The sequence below is a fragment of the Sciurus carolinensis genome, chromosome 13, assembly GCF_902686445.1.
Source record: "Sciurus carolinensis chromosome 13, mSciCar1.2, whole genome shotgun sequence".
NCBI lineage: Eukaryota > Metazoa > Chordata > Mammalia > Rodentia > Sciuridae > Sciurus > Sciurus carolinensis.
In genome coordinates this window covers 47,400,808-47,423,410 of record NC_062225.1, presented here as the reverse complement: position 1 = coordinate 47,423,410, position 22,603 = coordinate 47,400,808, and the positions used below count along the sequence as shown (strand labels likewise).

General features: G+C 38.1%; 1 protein-coding gene and 1 pseudogene across 2 annotated transcripts in view; both read right to left on the bottom strand.

Annotated features, from left to right (window-relative positions):
• Nucleotides 1–5,734: 5,734 nt before the first annotated feature.
• On the bottom strand, nt 5,735–6,881 carry LOC124962882 (homeobox protein TGIF1-like; annotated as a pseudogene).
• A 10,644-nt stretch (nt 6,882–17,525) lies between these two features.
• The window catches only part of Efemp1 (EGF containing fibulin extracellular matrix protein 1), a 55,334-nt gene continuing 50,256 nt past the window's right edge, over nt 17,526–22,603 (bottom strand). For both annotated transcript variants that reach the window (XM_047522249.1, XM_047522250.1), the window contains one exon: nt 17,526–18,813. In XM_047522249.1, coding sequence (XP_047378205.1) covers nt 18,652–18,813 — 162 coding nt within the window. In that variant the 3' untranslated portion in view covers nt 17,526–18,651. The remainder of the gene's footprint in view (nt 18,814–22,603) is intronic.

Here is a 22,603-nt window from a genome sequence, read left to right as displayed (position 1 = left end):
CAAAAAGGGACCTTAGATGATCACGTGTCACTCAGAAGCTGGCAAAGACCTACAGAGATGTCCTGAAGTGATGCAAGGGGGATGGGTCTTTGTATTGTCACAGCAATCAATCATAAAATGTGGGTTGTGACTGAGGAGGGTACAAAACTTGGCCCAAAGAGCATCCATTGCTCAAAGAAATTTCTGGATAGGGATTCATCTGTGACCTGTCAGAAGCCAGGATTGCTGGCACCTGGGGAATGAAAATATTTGGTATGGAGGATCTCAGTGGCACACCATAGCATCCACTACACTGGGTCCAGTTCCTGTCAGACTGAGGAATTTATACTTTATTCAATAGATTTTTTGGATGCGATCGAAGGTATTTACACAGAGGAGTAATGTGAGTCAGAGTTGTATTCAGGAAGACTAATCTGGCTCGTATGTTTAAATTGGATTAGAGGTGGAGAAACTGGAGTCAGAGAGACCAGTGGGAGATTTTTGAAAGAGTCCAGGCAAGGAAATAAAGGCCTAAACAAGGGTGTTGGCAGTGGAAATGGAAAAGGCGGGTGGTTGCAAGAGATAGAACAATGCTAGAATTCACAAGTTCTGGTGACTGAATATGGGAAATAGGCAAGAGGAAGGAGACTCCAAGTGATTTCATGGTTTTGAGTCCGAATGAAATATAAGGACAATAATAGCATAGATTTAGGAAATATACAAGCTCAGTGATAGATTTTTTTTCCCCTTCAGTATGGTAGCCACCTTAGTAGAAATTGTCAATTGGTGGCTGCAACAATTTTCAGGAAGAGAAAAACACACATAAATGAGAAGTTATGTAATGTTACAGAATGGTCATGTAGCAGTATAAGCAAAACAGTTGATGCTATAGGATCACAGACAAGAGAGAAATGTTGCCAAGAAACGTTCATGGCAGAGGTGGAATTTAAGTAGTATTTAGATGGCCTGGGATTTACCAGGAGAGAGAAAGGGAGGGCAAGATGATGACATTCTAAGTGGGTCAATGATTTGAGCAGAGGCAGAAGAGAAAGAATACACATTCCCTATTTAGAGGACATTGAGATCAATTAGGCTAGAATGGAGGATCACTTATGGAAATACTGGTTTAAAATGTTGAAATGTCGATTGTGGAGGAAATTGAATGATAGATAAAATGACAAGGAAGGCAGAGGGATTTAGGAGATTAAAAAAAAATTTTGCATCTGTTTCTGAAGTTTGATCCTATCTGCTGCCTGAATGTGGTTCTCTATAAACCCTGAGAACTAAACTCTACTTGAGAGACAGTTTCAATGTTTTTGTACCTAAGTGGCTATGATATGGAAGGCTACTGGACATTGGCAGTCTTTCATGAAGATTATATGAAGACACAGTAAGCAAATCCCAGCTTTCATATGTTTCTGAAGCTTTTTCATTCACATCCTTTGCTTAGCTTTCATGAGGCACAGGAATCTGTGGCCTAATTGGTCAGATAGTTTATAGGCTCACCCTGAAGAGTAAATATTATTTATCGGCAAGTGGAAATAAAGTATGTATAATCAAGCTGCCTAATCACACCTGCCCCAAATGCTGTTGAAAAGTTTGACCAAGGACTATAAAACTGTCGAAACCGAGGCTCAAGCTTGCTTCCACACCAAATAACTTCTTATTGAAGTTATTGGGAAGATAATAGGACATGCATTTGACTTTCAGGGATTTCTTACTTGCTACAGAAGCATCTGGCAAAGCTAAATAACTTTGCATTACATCATTTTCTTCTCTCTCTCTCTCTCTCTCTCTCTCTCTCTCTCTCTCTCTGCTTTTTATTTATTTTCTATGTTTATTTATTTAATATGGAAACTTGCCCCACCCACCTCTGAGCACCCTCATTGAATAAAAAGGTGCCTTGATATCACTGCAAAATGGAATCTTCAGATTGGCACTCAGACCATTGGGAAAAAAAAAACAATAAAAATGACAATAACATTTCTCTGGTGTCTTTGAGCAGATGTTTAATTTCATTCTCCTCCAAAATGGTCATAGCCTGCTATGAAACTTCTCATTGCCATTTTGTGACATTCATAGCATTGTTTGTTGTATTTCCTTTTTAAATTTCATCACAGAGTATTAGAAACATATTTCAGAAAGAGGATAAGGATTGCTGTTTTAAGGTACTAACCTACCCATCATTATGTCCATTCCCCTACCTTCCCTACCTTCCCTTCTCTTCAAAAAGTGAATTGGAATGTGTAAAAGCTGCCATGATTGCTTTTGGAATGGCCTGCTAGATTTAGAACCAGTGATGGAGAATATGCAATTGATGATGTATGAACAGTTACTTCTGGTAAGGTAAGGTGGCCCTAGCATATCTGTAGCTTTCCTCACAGTTAATTGCTTGGGTTTTCACTCAACAGAAGAAAATATGCCAAACATTGAGTAATTAAAAAAAGAAAAACACAAAAATCTGAGCATGTTAAGGTGCAACTGATATTCAACAGCTCTACATTCATCTCTGAGAAGCAAATAAAGAAGTATTTACAGTTTTTATCCGTGGTTTGGTCTTGCACAATTAAATACATTCTCCAGTCCCCAGAAATATTTATTACACTGTAGAGATTTTTAAATATTTATGTTTTATATTTAACAGTGTGTTTGGCCTAAAGAGGTGCATTTTAGTGATCCAATGAAGCATTGTACAAAGGTTGTGTGTTGTGTTTTCCATTTTAATTAGAAATCTTAATTGTTTAATGATTTATTTATTTAGGTCCTTCCTGAACCCAGACTAATTTTAATGGGTGCCTTAGATATCTCTAGTATAAATTTTTTATTTCTTCCCTATTTATCTTGGCTAGGGATGGAGAAGAGTCATCTCCAGTTCCCATTGTGTGATGTTAGGGGTGTTAAAAAGATATTCTTACTTCCCAAGTTAGCTCTCATGGTTTTCCATTAATAATATTCTTTTAGCAGGGAATAAAGGCCTAAATGTAATTTATTTATACATGGTGTCTACCAACCCCATTCCTATTTTAGCTTCACTAATATATATATATATATATATATATATATATTTTTTTTTTTTTTTTTTTTTTTTTTTTTTTAAAGATCAGAAAAATCAATGGCCACATAAAATTAGACCCTGACAATAGTAAGCTGGTTAAGACTATAGGTTCTGGAATCCAACAGACCTGGGTTAAAGATCTGGCTCTACTACTTTCTAGTTGTGTGACCTGGGCAGTTTCTTATTTCTCTGATGCTCAAAATATTCATCTTTAAAACAGGAAGGAGATGCTCATTAAATGAGATTATCTGTAAGGCACATGAAGCATTTAGCACAAGGCAAGGCCACAGTGTATGGTAATAATAGGTGCTCAATAAGTGTCTGCTATCATCATCATTGTTATTCAGATATCTAGGCATTAAAAAAATACCTTTCTTGGAAAATTAACACAGATTTTCTGACACTAAGTTATGCCTGTAAGATGTTTGAAGTCATGTTAGAAAAAGCAGGCCTTAGATTTTCAAGTGAGACACTGGCTTAAATCTCATCCTAGGAAATCAATATGAACCTCCTAGCACCTGAATCCTTGCTGTTGGTCCTCACTGAATATGTGTGATTCCACTCTGCTCCCTCAGCTTTTGCCTCTTGCATCTACTTGTTTGACCTGTGGCACCTCCTGTCTCCTCAGAGGTTGTGGTAGCCAAGCTCTGGCCTATTCTCCAATTTTCTCTGACCAGGAGGTTCGTTACTCCATCTTAACCACCCAGGCCTGACCCTCTGGCTTGCAAGCAGTGTTTTCATTTTGCCTGCCAGGCCAGCCTGGATGGGCAGTCCTTGGGCAAAACACATGACACCAAGGAGTTAAAATCCTTAGTTAGTAAGAGTGGTGCAGTCTATGCTAAAATATTGTTCTATAGCCATTTATATGGAAGTTTCTGGTAACCTGCTTGTATTAGTCAACTTTCTATCACTATGTTGAAATACTTGATCAATTAACTTATAAAAAGAAAAGGTTTATTTAGCTCATGGTTTTGGACTGAAAATCCAAAAGGCCATCTGCAGGCTTGGCAAGGGCTGTCCCATGGCACAGATGGTAATGATGGGGTGTATGTGAGAACAAGCAGGTGATTGGTTGTATCCGGAACAAAGAGGTAGAGAGAGTGGGGGCAGCCAGGCTTGTTCCTTTTATGATAACCCTCTTCTGAGAAGAGGGGTCACACAAGAAATACCTTATGCTCCCAATGACCTGAGGGCCTTCTCTTAGGCTCCGCCTCTCAAAGGTTCTACCATCTCCAACAGCACCACCTGGGGACCAAGCCTTTAGTCACAAGGGACCTTTGGGGGACCTCAAACAATAACATTGCTCCTGGATTTTAGACCGAACCTCCAGCTTTAGTTTAGGGTCCATTTACTTGGGATACTTAAATATGACCTGACTTCGATTACCTAACATATTTCCAAGTCTTCTATGGCTTCTTAGAGTTTGCTTTGAATTAAAAGAAAATTTTCATGAAACTCATTGTAAAAATAAAATTTCAGATATAGGAATGTACAGACACACATACACACTCATATTTTTTATGTAATTGACATTACTTTCTGCATTTCCAGATACTACCGTATCATAAACATCCCTTGCTCTAAAAATCTCTTTATAAACATGATTTTAATTACTGCCAAATATTCTATATATAGTCTTGCCATATTTTAATTAACCATTCCCAATTATTATATATTTAAACTATTTCATATGGTTATTAGAAATTATACAAATGTAATCATATTTGTGCATTAACATTTTCTCATCAATTGGAAACCCAGTTTTAATATCCCTTTTAAAGAATAAAAGATTAGTTTCTAAATATTAAATAATGAATATATGAAATATCACCTGTTACCCCATTAATATGCATGATTTTTGTTCTTATATATTAGTTAAAATTAATTTTAAAAAGAAAAAAAAATTGATTATTTCTTCCATCCTTGGACATAGTATTTTCTGAGACAATAGGAGACACTTAAATATCTATCAAATGAGTAAATAGTATCAAGAAGGAGATTTGCTCTTGATAAAAATGAATACATGAAAATGTGGCATGACATAAGGACTCTACTTAACTTTGAACACTAGAAAGGAACACTAAAGGAATAAGGAGAAAAATAAGTGAAGCTAAGAGTAAGTCTGGGAATGAGAAAACTGTTCTCTGTCCCTGGGGTACACTTCCAGTGCCATAGTATATATGGTGCGGTACTGGGGATTGAACTCAGGGCCTTGTGCTTGCAAGGCAAGCACTCTACCAGCTGAGCTATCTCCCCAGCCCCATCTTCTACCTTGTTGATGGAGATAGAGACAGCTAGTTAATGACCAGGTCTGTTTGTACCTCTTATTGGACAGAGCTAGAATCTCTTTCTCACCATTCCTCCCACTGAAGTGCATCCAAAGAATGATGAGCAGAATGATAAACCACTTTCAGGTCTGCCTCCTAGCAAGTTCTCACGTTCAGTCCTCTATGCTTTCCCCAACCCATGGATGTAGTTGAGCAGTGAGTGACCTTGGAAGCCACCTGTTGAAGATGATGGAGTCCCAAGTGGTTCCTTTATCTCTACATGGACACAATTGTCTGTGTAATAGGTAATGGGAGCCAGAAACCCACATTCTGTATTTCATTGAAGACATCTCAGTAACAGGAAACTTCATTTTAGCAGTCCCATGTGTAAATATTAATAAAAAATATTAAAAATGGAATTTATATCTTGCCATCACTGTCCAGCAAACATGACAACATTTTTGAGAAATCTTTTGCTAGAGAAGGGGTGAAGCCATAGTTTTGCCTGAAACTCTATCTCTGCAACCCATTTGAGTGTAACATCCACTAGGAGCTAAAACCCATGAAAATCTGGTTGAGGTCTGGTGGAAGAGGGAAGGAGTGTTGAAAAGACCATTCTGAGTATTTGTCCCCAGTCCAGATTTACAAGTGTCCGCTAGGTACAAGAGAGAGGTGTCTGTAAGGTTGCTGGTGGCTGTTTGCTGTGTATCTGTGGTTTGTCCAACATCAAGCAAAGGGCACTTCTTTCAAAGCAGTTAGAGTAACAAGGCAGACTACTGATGGATGAGCCAAAATAGATCCTGGGGAGGATGGCTTTGGAGACAGTGGCCTCCCTAGGGTTGGGATTGGTCTAGCTGTACAGGAATGAAATGGGCTCTTCTCTAGTGCTGGCATGTTTTCAATACCCATTGTGGCCTCCATATGTTAGAAATACCAAGGTGCCACAAGAAATTAAACACATTTGAAAGTGGGTAAATAAGGCAAACTTTTACTTCTTCCCCATGGGCTCCCTACTCAAACCTGGTAGCAAGTGCATCTGGGTGGGCAGTCACTTGTCTGTATACCTAGTGCAGTGCTGCCCTTCGCCCTGATTAAAGGAGTTCAGGGGTACACTCTAGGCCATTGGCTAATTTTAAAATTGGAGCCGGTAAAGGAGAGGGCTAAAATCAAAATGGCTACAATTGGACCCAGTTAAGGATGAATACTATATTTCGAAAATGGACCAGAGTTTCTATTTCTCACACAGCTAGCTTCAGAAATCTTGGCTCTAGAGCAGGAAATGATGAGCCGATTTGAATCTTTGCCATCCTTTCTGAGCAAGTCAGGGAGCAGCCTGCCCCTGGTGTGGATGAACCAGCTACAAACCTGTAGCATGGACAGGTGTGCTTGCTGGGACAGTATTGCTTTTTCTTCCCCTGAGGGATAGGCATTTTATGGGTGCTCATATCCTGCAGAATCTAAACAGACTGCTTGGGCAGGTTGCCTCTTTTCCTTCTCTTGCCCCAGGCCGTTAAAAAGGAAAGGTCCACCAGTGTGTCCATGCTATCCTTATCTTCAGTCTCCCTGCTGGATGTCCCAACAACACCAGTTCTTCATTCCAGAACTGCTCTCCCACTTCAAGGCACTGCTGAGATCTGAAGGGACCAGGAGTGGGGACACAGTGGGCAAAGGCAAGCAGTTGACCTCCTTTACCACTGACTCTCCTGCAACTTACAGGATGTGCCCCAGGTTATTGTTTGAATAAGGTGCCAGTATTCCAGATGCTTCTTCCTGGATGGAATTCAAGTGACTAATGGGCTGTCTACTGCAGAGATCTCATGGCAGCTAGAGGGGGCTCTCCCTCACCCAGCTCACTCCCCTCACCATCTCCTTTATTCCTGGCTCCTTTATGGTGCACCTAGATGCTGTCAGAACCTCCACCAACGCTCTTGCCTGAGTTACCCTGTCATCTTTTCCTGAGCTGCTGGAGTCTTTCTAACCTGCATCCATCCTAACCCCTTTTCCAACCTACCTCCAGGTCAAAGTGAGTTTTTTAAAAGTAAAAATCTTGTAACATTACCTATCTGCTTAAAATATTTAAATCGCTTCTCATTGCTTTAAGAATAAAGACACAGTTTTTTTAATGGGTTCTACATGTCTTTCCAGCCTCATTCTCAGCTCCAACCCCACTGATATTTCAGTTGCTTGTAACATTGTGCCAGAAAATGCTCTCTCCCTTCAAAGAGCATTGACATATGTATATCCCTTTCTGGATGCTACTTTATTTTGTTTGTAGTTAATTTCTATTTATCTTTAAGATAGTTCAAGAGACACTTTTCCAGGGAAGCCTAAGTAGATCATTTGCTTTCCCCCATCATAGGCTCATGCAGTACCTCATGCCTTTTTTGTAGTGCCTGGCACAGTTGAAATTTACAAATTTCACTTGATTGAGAGATTATCTGATTCATTTTTTTTTCTCCAAAAAACATGTCCTTACAAGTAGGGATGGTACCTAAACATACATCATATCCATGCTTGTGGAAGGAATGAAAGAAGGACATAAAGAGAGAAAAAGTTTGGGGAAATAAAGAAATGGATGGATGAAGTGATTTGTCATCACATGATTCAGTATCAGGAGTCAGGATCTTGGTTGAGCATGAGGAACCACAAAATTTATGATGTTTCTTGGCCTGTTGTGTTTTGCTTCCTTGCTGTTGTGGTTTGGATGTGAGGTGTCTCCCCAAAAGCTCATGCATGAGTCAATGCAAAAAGGTTGGCAAGTGGAGTCTCTCTCTCTGCTTCCTGAGAACCTTAACCCAATCGGTACTTTAATCACCTGATGGGATTAACTGGGTGGTAACTGGAGGCAGGTGGGGTTGTAGCTAGAGGAGGCCTGGCATTAGGGACATGGTTTTGGGACATATATTTTGTACCTGGGGAGTACAATCTCTCTCTCTGTTGCCTGATTACCATGTGAGCCACTTCCTTCTGCCACACTCTTCCACCATGGTATTCTACCTCACCTTGAGCCCTAAGGAATGGAGCTGGCCTTCTATGGACTAAGACATCTGAAACTGTGAGCCCTCAAATAAATTTTTCCTTCTCTGTAATTGTTCTGGTTGGGTTTTTATTTGCAGTTGCGAAAAAGCTGACAAAAACACTTGCCTATGTTCATAGGTCCTCTTCTGCTGAAATACCTGCTGTACTTGAAGAAACCTTGTTCCCCTGGAGATCAACCCAGGAGTGATTTCACTGCCATCTAGCCAAAATCAACTACCCTCAGCTTCTCTCCCCTTAGAAAATATTCAGGTTTTCGAGAAAGATGGATCTTGTTTCCTGTCTTGGTTCAAACCTGCTTGATATTTGGACCTAACCAAGTCATCTAATCAACTTCTTCACCACTATGATAGATAGTAATCCCTTCTTCATAGGGTGTGAAGAATGAAATAATGGGTTGGAAGCACCTTATGAATAATAAGTGCTCAATAAATGGTGCTGATTTTTAAAAATTGAACTCCAAATATTATCTTTCATTCTGAATATATTGTAAGTTCTTTGAGCCCAGGGACCATGATATATTTATCTTTGCTTCCTTAATATTTAGTATAATACCTGGCACCTGGTAGGTGCTCAGTGAAATGTTTATTAAAATGAATGCCATTAGAATTATAAGGTAGGATCCAGATGCAGAGATATAATCAGGGGATTAGATAACCTCAGACCAACCTCTCTGAGGTCGTTTCCTTCTTATTAATGGCTAGTCAATAGATGCAAGGAGAAAATGAAGGCAGGTAATCATTGGTAAGAGACAAGTAGGGGAAACAGAACATTGAAACGTTACCAAAAAAACTCACCAATAGACACAAGGGCTGAAATATATTTTTCAACTTTTGATCTTGAGTCAGAACGTACTATTCTTAAATCCACAATTACTATTATCAAGATGAAATGATGGCATAGGCGCTAATGGCAGGTGTGGAAATATAGGGCCATCTTCTGTACCCTTTTCTACCTATTTTCATATTCCAAGACCAAGATTAAGTATTTGCTATAGTTTAGAAGCAGTTAGTTCTCTCCAAACCTCAAGTTGAAGCTTGGTCCTCAAAGTAATGGTACTGAAAGGAACTTTAACAGCTAGGGTCTAATGGAAGGTGACTGGGTCAAGACCATGCTGGTTAAAGGAATCAATGCTGGTCTCATGGAATCTTGCAAGGGTGGATTAGTTCCTGAGAGAGAGGGTTGTCATAAGAGAATGAAACCTGCCTCCTTTGCAGTCCCTTGCTTCCCTTCTGGCCATTTGACCTTTTCCACACCACTGTGACATACATCTGCAATATGATGCCATTTGCCATGTTATGACACAGCCAGAGATCTTCCCAGAGGCCAGACAGGTGGGGCCACAAAATCTTGGAAGTTCAGTCTCCAAAACTGAGATTGCTCTCTCAATAAAGTGTCGAGTATTTTGCAACACAAAATAGACTAAGAAAGTGTCCTTTTCTAACTTGCGCAAAAGCTCCGAACATGTCAGCAGCAGGGCTGCAGTTTGTTCTTACTATCAAGGATATGCCCAAGTTTTGAACAAAGCTTATACATATTTGGTAGCTCACTTTAAGGGAAAGAATACAAAATTATAAGTATAAAATTAGACACAAAAGTGAATTTTTATTTAAAATAGCAAAAGAAATCACAATAAATTACAAATTTCAAAAGCCTACAAATATAGCAAAAAAAAAAAAAAAAAAATCACAAAGTCTGGGGAACAAACGCTTTTTAAAAGCTGCCCAACACACTTTGTAAAACTTTTTTTCCTACATTTTTGGCTGCATATTCTGTCTATGATGACAATTTTATATAATTATCTATAGAGGAAATAGAAAGATAATTGTGTTTTTTTGGTATGGTTGAGTTTTTTTTTTTTTTTTTTGTTTCTTTTTTGCAGTGCTAGGGATTGAACCCAGGGCCTTGTGCTTGCAAGGCAAGCACTCTACCAACTGAGCTATCTCCCCAGCCTGAGTTTTATTTTTCTAATTGATGGTTTCTAGAAGTTTCTGCCTTCATAGATCATTATATATCATGCAAATTTTTAAAATGTCAAATTTGGAAATTTGGGAAACCTCTATCAATTTTGTATCATGTAAAATCTGTATGAATTTAGCTCACTCCAAAGTTTCTTGTATAGTGACTAATCTTAATGCTCTCTGAAACGACACACTTGTTAGCCAGTGAGTAGTGTTTAACTCTTGGTTTTATGTTGTGTTCACTCATATCAGTGTTCTGTACTGAAGTAGCAGGACATTTACATCCTTTCCCAGTGTGTTCACATGATTCATTCCTCTTCACTAATTTGATTGCAAATTAATCTACAAGTCTCTTCATTATTTCCATTTGAAATTTATTTCTTCCTCTCAATAAGTTACAACTTTTAGTATTATCTGAAACTTTTTGGTTATAATTCACTTCTCATAGTTAGAATAGTTTCTAGTGAATTCTTATAAAATCTATGCAAAGTATCTCTATGGTATGGTGCATTTGTAATTGTGCATGCTGCATAATTATGTATACTCATGACTAGGAATTGATTAAAACCCCAATCCTCTGCTTACCATTTTATATCTCTGGTAAATGGAAGAATTTTTGTAGATTATCTTCTGGCTTTAACTATTACAAAACTTGCTTTTTCCTGTTCACATCTGGTGCTAGATGCTATAGGACATCATACTGTGATAGGAACTCTGTTCTTGAATTTTTGTGCCTGTTATCAGGTAAGGTCAACACAGAAGATGGTATGAATATTTCTAGAAGCTGTTCCAATACCAGACAGGAGCTCAAATAACACATAGGAGTGACTGTTAACTATATAAATACATCCTTCTAAACCCAAACTGAATATACTGTCCTAAATCAAATTCTCCAGACTGGATTCTCAAAAATGCTTGTGACCTACTCTAGTCCTTCTGAACATGAGGAAAAGTATGATGCAGAAAACTGAGAGGAAGGAGTGATCCTACAAGTTAGCTAAAATATATGACTTTTTCAAAATTTACAAAAATACAGAGCTATGTGAATATATAGCTTCCAGGACTTTGGAAGGGGCTGATGTATGTAAGGCAGGAGCCTTGAAGCTTTAGCTTCATTAGCTCCCCTGAACACTCACCTTTGAAAAGCAACCCATTTCACACAATACTCTGCAGTTTGGTGTGATGAACTCTAGAATCAGGCTACTGGTGTTTACAATATGACACCATGCTGTGCGTTGTACCTTACGTGTCTTTGTATCTGTTTGTACCATGTGTCTTAGACATGGTGGTGCTCAATTTGCTAATTAAATTAATACTTGGAGGAGAAGAAAACTTTAGTAAAAGAGAGAGGGGAAGAGAAGAAAAAAAAAAAAGATGGGAGAAGGGATAGTAAAAGGTCAAGGAAGAGATTTATGTGAAAAGAAGCCATCAAGTCAGGAAGTAACACAAACTTCAGCTGCCAGGGTCATGAAGCATTGAGCTGACCTTGTCGAGCCCATGCTGGTGTCTGCCTGCACATCCCTTTAGCCTCATAAGCTTACTGGGGGCCTCAGTAGGTGTTTTAGCTTACTGGCAGTGTCCTGTATCAAAACTCTCTTGTCTTTTCCTGTGGGCTTTTTCCAGCATTGGAGAGCTTGCCCACTCTCAGGCAGTTATGTGTGTGTAGGTAATCCTTACCACAGAGATGGAAGTTGGTAGATAAATACCCCAGATAGTGGGCTTCTGGTGAAATGCTTCTTTTTTAAAAAAAAATTTAATTCTTTTTAGATATACATAATAGAATGTATTTTGACATGTTATACCACTGGGAGTATAACTTATTTAATTAGGATCCTATTCGTGTTGTTGAATTTGATGCAGAATTACACTGGTTGGTGGAATACTTCTGAGGTGAGTTGCTGAGGATTTTTCTGAGGATCCTAGAAGAACTGAGCACCAGGTGCCCACAGAGGTGGCCCACTCATTAACTCATCCACTTATTGGCATCTTTTCTTTCTGTGGCTCCCTTTCCCCACTCCCTGAGATAACCTCTCAAACTATCCAAACTCAATTCTTGTCTCAGGGTCTGCTTTTGAGGCCTCATAAACCAAGACACCTGGTTTAAGCCATATATGAGTAATTTATGGTAAGTGTAAAAAAAATAAATATTAAAATATATAAATATGAAATACAGTGTTTAAGGGAAATAAACAATTTGGAGATACCAAAATAACTCATTAAAATAATTTATTTTTGTGTTACAGGCATCTGTTTAAAGATAATACAGATCTGCAGAAACTAATTCACTTTGTATGGGAAGATAAAAAAGAACTGAATTATTGCATTCAGGTCTTTAAAATTCTCTTGCGTTTATATTCCAACTCTGGCTTATTAAGGGGATCTGTGCTCTGTTAACATACACATGTGCTTACAATATAAACAGCTTAACTAGACATCTGCGTTGACTACATATAAGAGGCAGTTAACTTTTTGCCTTGTTTCTGTTCAACGATCTTGATATTTTAGCCTGTTGGCCAGATGAAACAAGATTGGTTTTTTGATACCAGATGTGTCACAGTTTGGGCTTGCATTTTGCAGGTGCTCCCCCCAGCTGGGAAGATGGAAATTTGCCATCTTTCAGGGATGATGATTCAGGATAGAAATATAAGTGTGTTAAAAATAATTCAACATATTAATGGAGGGCTTTGTCCCTTGTGGGCTGCTTATGCACAACATATGAACAGACCAGCAGCTGTTCTATATTTTAAAAAGGAAAGTTAGAAAGTTAGACACATACAGAGCTATTCAAAACATAAGCAACTGCTTGAAGTCATGGAAACAAGATTCGACAATCAAATTTTATTTGTGAAGCTTCCCCCCAAATAATAATCCCATCGGGCTGTGTTCAGGTGGTCTCAGGGCATTGAATGATTGTTCTGTTCCATCATTTGGATTCACTCCATCTCCATTATATAGTGGTAGAGATACTACATTTATTAGATATGGGGATTGGTTTCTTGCTGATTTCCACCCTCCACTATGTAGTCATAATTTTAAAGGAACCTATTTGTTCTTTCCCTTTTCACTTAAATATATTGTGAAAGACCTGAAAGGTCTGTTGATGACTGAATTGTCAATTGTGATATCTTATCCCAGCCTCTAAAGCAAGAAGCCTTTAGTGGCTAATATTTGATGTACGTACTTCCTTCTTTAATAATCACTTAAGGGATATTAACCAAGGTCAAAGAATGACACTATTCTTCACATTAACACCTTACCTTTCACTCATTCTGATGGCAGGAAGGACTTTATAACCCTTTTTGTCCAGGGTAAGACCCACTCCATATTCACCACTCTGACTCTCAAAGCACCCCACACAGAGAGCTCTTTTTGGATTTTTAGTAATAGACTTTTTTTTTTTTTTCTTTTGGAAATGGCTGTCCTCTCCATTATAGTAAGGTCTACATGATTGGTCCTTGCATTTCAATTTGTAGAGCTCAAGAATATTTGTTTCTCTGGAGTTAAAGAGAACAAATCAGCTACAGTTCTTCAGGGTCAATCTGTATTGGGTTGGTATCTGTGTTATTTCAACTCAACTACATGTGACAGCAGCAGTGACAACTCATCATATAACCAGCAAGGCTGATCCATGATGTGGAGTAAGCATTTTATAGGAAGTATAGTGTTTTATAGGAAGAAGTTTGGAAGGAAAGGGATTGCCTGATGGTGCTAGAGTCTGGAGTATGGCCAATGAAAAGAGTTCCGATTTAAGTCTTAGGACCTGCGTTGTGGGCACAGTGCTCTTGCTTAACAAACTGCTACCTGGAGCAAGTCTTAAAAACAAGATGGCATCTAAGTTCTAGAATCCCTTTAGTATTAAAAAGAAGGGTGTGTAATAGGAAAGGTTTTGTTTGGAGGAAATGGTGACTACAAGTTGTCAAAGTACTTTTGGGGCTGTGGGGAGTTGGCAGCTGAGGGAAGTTATCATCCTTTTTTTTTAGATGACCTAACCACCAACAGGCTTTTTCTTATCAGTCAGAAAACAACTCTATCCACCTGGTGAGCACTGGCGTCTCAGAGCCCGGGCCACAGGCACTGGAATGGTGAAGTCATGGGAATGTCTAGGAAAGTTCTCATTACGGAGGCTCACTGCATAGGCATTTCCCTGGAAGCATGTTTGAAGTGTGGAAACCCATGACTGGCCCTTTTTTTACACTGGTGAAACAAGGTAAAATGACTTTCAGTTTAACATGAACAATCATCATATTTCAGTATCAGCAGAAAGTAACAAAAACATAATTTTACAGAGTAAATACTAAAAAAATGTATTTTGAATTATAATTTTAAAAATTAGAGCTGAATTGGATTATAGTCTCCAGTTCTATCTATTTACAAGCAAATGCCACAATTTCATTCTTTTTGACTGGATAATACTCCATTGTGTATAAAAAACACATTTTCTTTATCCATTCACCTGTTGAAGGGCCCCTTGGTTGATTCCATGGCTTGGCTATTGTGAATTGTGCTGCTATAAACATTGATGTGGCTCTATCCCTATAATATGCTAATTTTATCTAATTTGGATATAGAGAGGAGTGGGATAGTTGGGTTGAATGATGGTTTCATCCCTACTTTTTTGAGACTCTCCATTCTGCTTTCCAGAGTGGCTGCACTGATTTTCAGTCCCATCAGCAGTATATGGTGTATCTTTCCCCACATCCTCATCAGCATTAATTATTTATATTCCAGATAATTGCCATTCTGACTTGAGTGAGATGAACTCTCAATGTAATTTTGATTTGCATTTCCCTGATTGCTAGAGGTGTGGAACATTTTTAAAATATATTTGTATAAAATACAAATTATATTTTGAGAAATACTCAGCTGGTTAATATGAGAGTAGAGACTCAGAACCCTGATTCTTTAGGACAACATCACACTGTTAGATGGGATTAGCATGGACATTTCTCAAGGAATGTTGAAAGGCCTATTGGTCAGTTGAGGCCAATTGAATTTCTTCTAAGAAGTGTCTATTAGTTCTTTTGCCCCATTTTTAATTGGGTTATTTGTTCTTTTGGTGTCAAGTTTTTTGAGTTCTTTATATATTCTGAGGAGCAGGTAGCAAAGATCTTCTGTGCTGTAGGCTCTCTCTTCACACTCTTGTTTCCTGTGAAGAAGTTTTTAATTTGATGCCGTCCCACTTATTGCTTGTTGGTTTTATTTCTTACTGATTTTTGGTTTTAGTTCTTGCATCTCAGGGGTTTCATTAATGAAGTTGGTTCCTGTGGCAACTGTTGAAGTGTTGGGCCTACATTTCTTCCAGAAATTCAGTGTTTTGGGTCTAATTCCTAGGTCTCTGATCCACTTTTGTGCAAGGTGAGAGATAGAGGTCAAGTTTCATTCTTCTGCTTATACATATTCAGTTTTTCTAACACCATGTGTTGAAAAGGTTAGAGCGGGTGAAGGGGACCGAGGGGGAGGGACAACGCATGGGAGAAGGGAAGAACAGCTGAATGAGTCTGACCTAACTTTTCTATGTATATATATGAATATACCACAGTGAACCTCACCATCATGTATCACAAGAAATTAACTCCAAAAAAACCAAAAAACAAAACAACTAAAAGTAAATAACAGAAAGATCAGTACAGTAGAGGGAAAGGAACAGAGGGAGGGAGGAAGGGAGGGAAAGCGGAAAGACTGGGAACTGAATTAGAGCAAATTATATCCCATGATTTTATGTCAAAATGAATCCTAATGTTGTGTATAACTAAAAATAATAAATTTAAAAAATAGCATGAGATTTTTGTTTAATGAGGATAGTTGTAAAGGAACTCACAGATTAGCTTCTCAAAGTTCTTTCCAAGTTTTTATTCTTATGTAAAAATTTACTTGCTACTCTTTAGTCAGAAATGAAACTAAAATTGGGTGAATTTGGGCTGTGAAATTAGTGACTGAATTGCCTGGAAATCAGTTTCTTTTTGACACCCAAAATAAAAAGGAAGTATAGGTGGACACAATCAGTCAACTAATGAATGGATAAACAAAATGTGGTATACCAGTACAATGGAATACTATTCAGTCACAAAAACCAATGAAGTACTTATACATGCAACAATATTGTTGATCCTTGGAAACTGTTAAGTGAAAGAAACCAGACACAAAAGCATACAAATTCTATGATCCTATTTATATGACATGCCCAGAAGAGGCAAATCCACAGAAATCTGAGACAGTTCCCACTGAGGCTATGACAAGGTAGAGTGGAGAGAGACTGCTGAGGGGTGTGGAGTTTGTTTTTCCAGTGGAGAAAATGTTATGGAACCATGTAGTGGGAATATGGGTATAATGTTCTAAGTGTGCTACTGAAGTGCACACTGTAAAATTGTGTGCACAATCAGAGTGAATTTTGTGATGTGTATTTTACCACACATTAAAAGGAAACGGGATTGAATCAGTGAAGTCGCAGTATATCATCCCCTCCTTGATCTATGATTTGCGAATGGGACCAAGTCTTGGGATTCAAGGACAATCATGATCTTGGAAGTTAATGGTTTCTGTAGATCCGGATTTCATATACAGGATTTGGGGGTAATGGGAGGGCCAGGGTTCATGCATAAATATTCCAGAGATTCCTGTTACTTCTTCTACCAAGACTCTGCCTTTTTCTTTAAGAGTGAAAGATCTTGGAAGGTCTTAGGCTCTTTCTTTTTTACTCTATGTGGAAAAATCACTAGATTGATTATAAATAGAAAAGGTTAAAGCCTTAATTTATCTGGACCGTGGGCAGTCATGCAGACAGGTGAGGAGCATGCACTCAGTCCGGCGGTTTGGTCAGACCTGTTCTCGCTGCACTGGTCCGGTCCCTCTCTGGCACTGAAGAGCCCATCCTCCACTCTAACATAAGGAGCTTGCCTTTTGTTCCTTAGTCTCTTACTGAACCTTCTTTTTGATAATTCTTGCATATTCAGTTTTTCTCTGAGAGACCTTCATTTTAGTAGCAGGGTAACTTGGTGACAGAGGTTATTCATTTGTGCTTTGAAATTGGGTGTAAGAAAAAAATTGGTTGTACACTTTCTTTGTGGCATGATTTTAATAGTCTTTGTTTCTTCATTTCTTAGTATACACACACAAACATGCACACAGAAATAAAATGGTTGTTCTTGCTCTGGCAGTGGAAACTGATTTTTCCCCAGATATAAAAGTTATATTGGCTGTTATTGGCTACATTAAGAAAACTCCAAAGACTGGGCGATCTAAGAGAATATTTATTTAAAAATATGACACATCAAAGTGAGGCAGTTACATTTTTTTTTAAAAAAATAAGAAGACCTAAAACCTTTTCCTAGAATTGAAGGAAGGGATTTGCTTTAGTTCAGTCATTCTCAACACCAGGAACAAGAACCATCATCATTTTCCTCCTCGGTGAGCACTGAGTACAAATATGAAAAATTTTACTTAAAAATTAGTGAAGTGTTAGGGTTTTAATTTTATTTAGAAATTAACCTCCCCCAGTAAAATACCTTTTCTTCATTTTGTTCTGCATCTTGTGAAATCCTAGGTTCAGGGATGTTATTACATTTACTGGATTTGCTTCTTCAGTTCCACTCCAGTGTGGTTTAGAAAAAAATTTTTCTCATCTCCTCCTCATAGATTTCTCAATAGAACAATTTTATAGGAGATATTTGATGTATTTGGGGAATTTTGGGAAATTTTGCTTATTGGTTTTGAATGTTCATAACAAAGGATTTCTGATAAAAATTTAAAATACCCTATGGAGACTAACTTATTGTGCAATAATGATTTATTGTATGTAATAAACAACCACCTTCAGACTGATTGTGAAAATAAAGACCAACACAAATATGGGAGTTCCTCATTTTCTAAAGAAATATATCTTTATTGACTTTTTCCATTTTCTTACAAAGCGGTTAAAAAACTCATTCCTGCCCTTGCATGCTATTCAATGTCATGCATGGCTGCCTCCTTAAGAGACTGCCAGTGGAGCTGTAGTAAGTCTCCCTAAGCACCACAGAAGAGCATCATTGCTTGGTCCCAATTTATAGGGAAGAATACAAGATTCACTGGATAATGTATTCTTAGCTCTCTTGAATAAGACCAGTTTAGTGGATTAATGTTTGAAGAAGACCAGTTTAGTGGATTAATGTCTAATTTACACATATTAATACAGACAAACCTTGAATCTTTACAGATTAAATGCCCACTTTATACCATGGTGTAATTGTTCGAATTATGGGTGAGTGTACAGTATATAGATGTATATGTACTAGATATATCTATAAATAAAATAGTGCTTTAAGGTAACAATATTCTTTGGCTGATTTAAATGCTTGTGGTAGACTCTGGTAAAAGGCTAAAATGAAAATGGCCCCACTATTATTGTCAATCTTAACACTGAGCTCGTGCGGAAGGTTCCTATACTGTTGACTGTCAGCATTTCCAGGTCCACGATGTATTCTCTTGGTCCTGTTAGCGACTTCACAAGCACAAGCATTGCACTTACAGGACTTGTTTGCTACAATAAAAGAAGAAAGAAGGGAGAGAGAATTATTTTTCTTGGAATAGAGTTTCTCTTATTTGTTATTATACCTCTAATGAGAATTAGGGGATAATTAATTAGTGGAGAGATAATTAGTGGGATAAAAGAACTGCTACTTAGTCCCTTCCTGATTCCAAACCTTCTTCGTAGTTACCCTTTGTTCATCCATTGGACCTAGCTCTAAGTTGCAAGGACTTGCTTTTCAGATAGTTTTTCTTTCCTATTCCTCCCTCTTCACTAACATTTCTTGTACCCTTAAACAGTTTCAGTTTTTACAGAGTACAGAGCTTGGAATCAAATCATTTTTGAACCTATAAACAAAGTTGTCATTTTTCACTTTCTGAACATCGTACATCTATGTCCATTCTAGTGGGTGGAAAGATAGGGAAACAGTTAATTTTAATAGAATGTGGCAAATATTAAGGAATATGGGGATACTCAGGGTGTGTGCATACAGGTGCATATACACACAGGGAAAAAAAGAGGAGGAATCCTGAAACACTGAGAAAAGGTTTTGGAATGCCTGAGGAGAGTCCCCAGGGATAAACAGAAGTTCTGTAAAGCACCATGATCAGAAGAACTGAATGCAGTTTAATTTGATGAAGAATGTGATGGGTGTTGGAAAGAGGAGAGAGATTGATATGGGAGTGGTGGGTAAGCGGATGGGGAGTTTGAATGACAAAGGATACAGACAGAGATTAAGATTTAGCAATCATTTTGTGTAGACACAAGACCAAGGGAGAAAATGAGGATGTGGTAAGGCTGGAGTTCTGGGAGAGGATGACACTGAAGGAGTAGGCAGAGGAGAAATGAAGAAGGAAGCTAAGAAGAAATAGATGGTAAAGTGGAGAACAGATGAGTGACTGTGGTGTCCAACAGAGCGGAAGAGGATAGCGATTCTTGGACTTAATGTATGGAAATCATTAGGTGCTTTCTTCCCATATCAACTTCCATACAGTAGTGTGAACAGAAGACAGAAGTGACCAGGAAGTGATAAAGCACAAACCACGATTACAGACTGAATTTTAAGAAGCTAGTCTGGCAAGGGAGAGGAGAGGTAGGACAAAATCTAGAGGGGAAAAACATGTTGAATAAGTAGGATGTAGAGGGGAGTCTGGTAGAATAAGGTTCTGGAGGAGACGGAATGAAAAATACATGGGCTGGGTTGATCGTGATTGACAGAAGTGAAACCTTGTCTTTGGAAACTAGATGGAGAATACAGAGACTTAAGTTTGAGTGGGTGGCATGGGAAGTTCAGTTAACTCACGCCTATCAGTGATTTCAGAGGAGTAGGAGGTGAGGTTACTGACTGAAAATGAAGGGTGCAAGGACTTACAGAATATGGGGACATTTGAGATCAGGGAATAAAGAAAAATGGAATAAAAGAAATAAGAAAAATTACTAGAATTGTTGAGTATACTGAGCACCCATCTTAAATTGGAGACTAGAATTTTATAGGGTTACTAGTCCACACTGACAAGTTGAGTATGAAAATATATATGGATTATGGGATTGATGTGGGGTTGCCAGATGGGGGGTGGATGTGTTGTGACAGGGTAGTTTAAGTGTCCACCAAGTAGCTGATAGACTCGAAGGGGAGAGGGGGCTGGAGGTCAAGGTACTAGCATCACTTTGAGGGTGAAGAGCACAGTGTGGGAGTGATGGCATGAGAGAGAGAGAGGAAGGAGGGTGAGTTATTGAGTGGAGCACTGGAGACCAATACCTGAGTATGGCCTGGGGGTTAGTGGCATAATACAGAAGGTCATGGAGATGAGATGGCCAGGGAACTGCAGGCTAGGGTGCTGGACAATTCTAACGGTGCCTAGATCAGGTTATAGAAAGGAAGAGTCTTCATGATGTAGCCCTTCCTTATTTCAGACACTCTTCCCTTTCCACTAATCACCCACTTCAACACACTTTCCCTGAGTGATCCTATCCAGGGTCATGGCTTCAGTTATGCATTTGCCAGTGACTTGGAAGTATGCATTTTGAGTTCCAAATTCACATATCCAGCTTCAAGTATCTCTACTTTGATGTCTCATGGGAACCTAGACTTAATTTATCCAAATTGTGCGCTTCATCTTCCCCTCCTCACTGGTTCCTTGTTCTTTATTTCCACTATTTACTGTTGCTCAAGACAGAAACAACAAGGGTGTTATTCTTGATGCTTCTTTCTCCTCAAACCTCCCAATAGCAAATGGGTTACCAAGTCATGTAGTTCTTCCAACATCTTCTTAAATCTGTTCTTTCTTCATTTTAAAAAGCTCTTGGTTACCACCCTAACTCCCTATCTCTTGAATGTGTAACTGGTCTATTTCCACTTTGGTCACACTCCAAATCATGCTCTATAATATAGATAGGCATCATTTTAACATGAAAACCCAGTAGAGACTCCTCTACCTGAAGGTCTTAAAATATTCTGTAAAACTGGTGAGAGCTAGCCCCTGTTCAGCTCTCCAGGATCCTCTCAGACCCCTCTGCCTCTAGCACTTGGAGTTCTAGACCAACTATACATCCTTTAATTTCCTATTCTTCAGTTTGTCTTTGAGCTTAAATCTACTTCTGCCGGAAGGTTGCTACACCACAGCTAACATGGTTGGAACTTCTGCTTACACACTTGTGAGCAACTTGAAACTCTGTTGCAATGGTCAACACCCTTCTGAGCACTTGTACAGGGTCTTGGCTATCGTCTCCAATGGACAGGAATTGGCTTGGTTTAATTCATTGTGCCTCTAGGATCTTCTATGGTACCTGCTTCTTGTAAGCAATAGCTCTAGGTAACAGCAATAATTTGAAGGTGATACTTTACCTTCAATTTTGTATACTATTTCCTTATAATATATCCCCATTTCTAGGGAGGGAGGTTTTCTCAGTATTACCCCAAAAGGAATATAAATAAAATCCTATATCCTATATATCCTTTTAAGCATTAGGTCAACACTCATGACTGTCAAGAAACCTCCTTTATCTATTAATTTTTTTGATGTCTTTAGACCATGGAATTAAGTATAATGTTGGCTCCTTCTTTTTCATAGATATTAACTTTTGCTGCACAGTTGTAGCCAGAGTTCTTTGAAATCAGGAACTGTGTATTACATGTCTTTTTAATTCTTCACTCTGGAGCCAAGAACATAGTAGGTGCTTAATTATGGACTAATGATTGATTCATAGGCATCAACACCCTCTGCATAAGTGGAATTTCAGTGAGAAATTTTGTAGAATTTGATCCAAGTACTTTTTGAATTATGTGATGACAAATAGTCTTGAAGTGTCTATTTTATCATTTAAAATTGCTTTTTTATTCAAGTAATTTAAAATGACTTAACTCTGGAATTATCAAAATTGGCGATGTTTTATATTATTCATGAGAAAAAGGATTTGTATTTGTGTTTGAAAAATCAATAAAGGCAGACGGAATAAAAATAACTTTGAAAGTGTCTTGTTTATTGCAGAGAAAAACCATGTTGGAACTTTATTTAACAGCTGATTCTACTAGGAAATTTTATTTTTTAAAATTGTGGTTAAGAGTACAAAATGGAAAATTATTTTTAAAGAAGATTTTGAGATGAGCCTATGTTATTACCACGGGATTACTGATAATATTGTCTGTTTGGGCTAGAATTATTTAATTGGTATTATCTGAACTGTGTAAAACTCATTTACAGGAAACTTTTTACAAATACCTAGTGCATCTCAAATTTAAAACATCAAATGCTAAAGAAGTTTATTTTTTCCTAATAGAAAAAATAATGATAGTAATAGATTG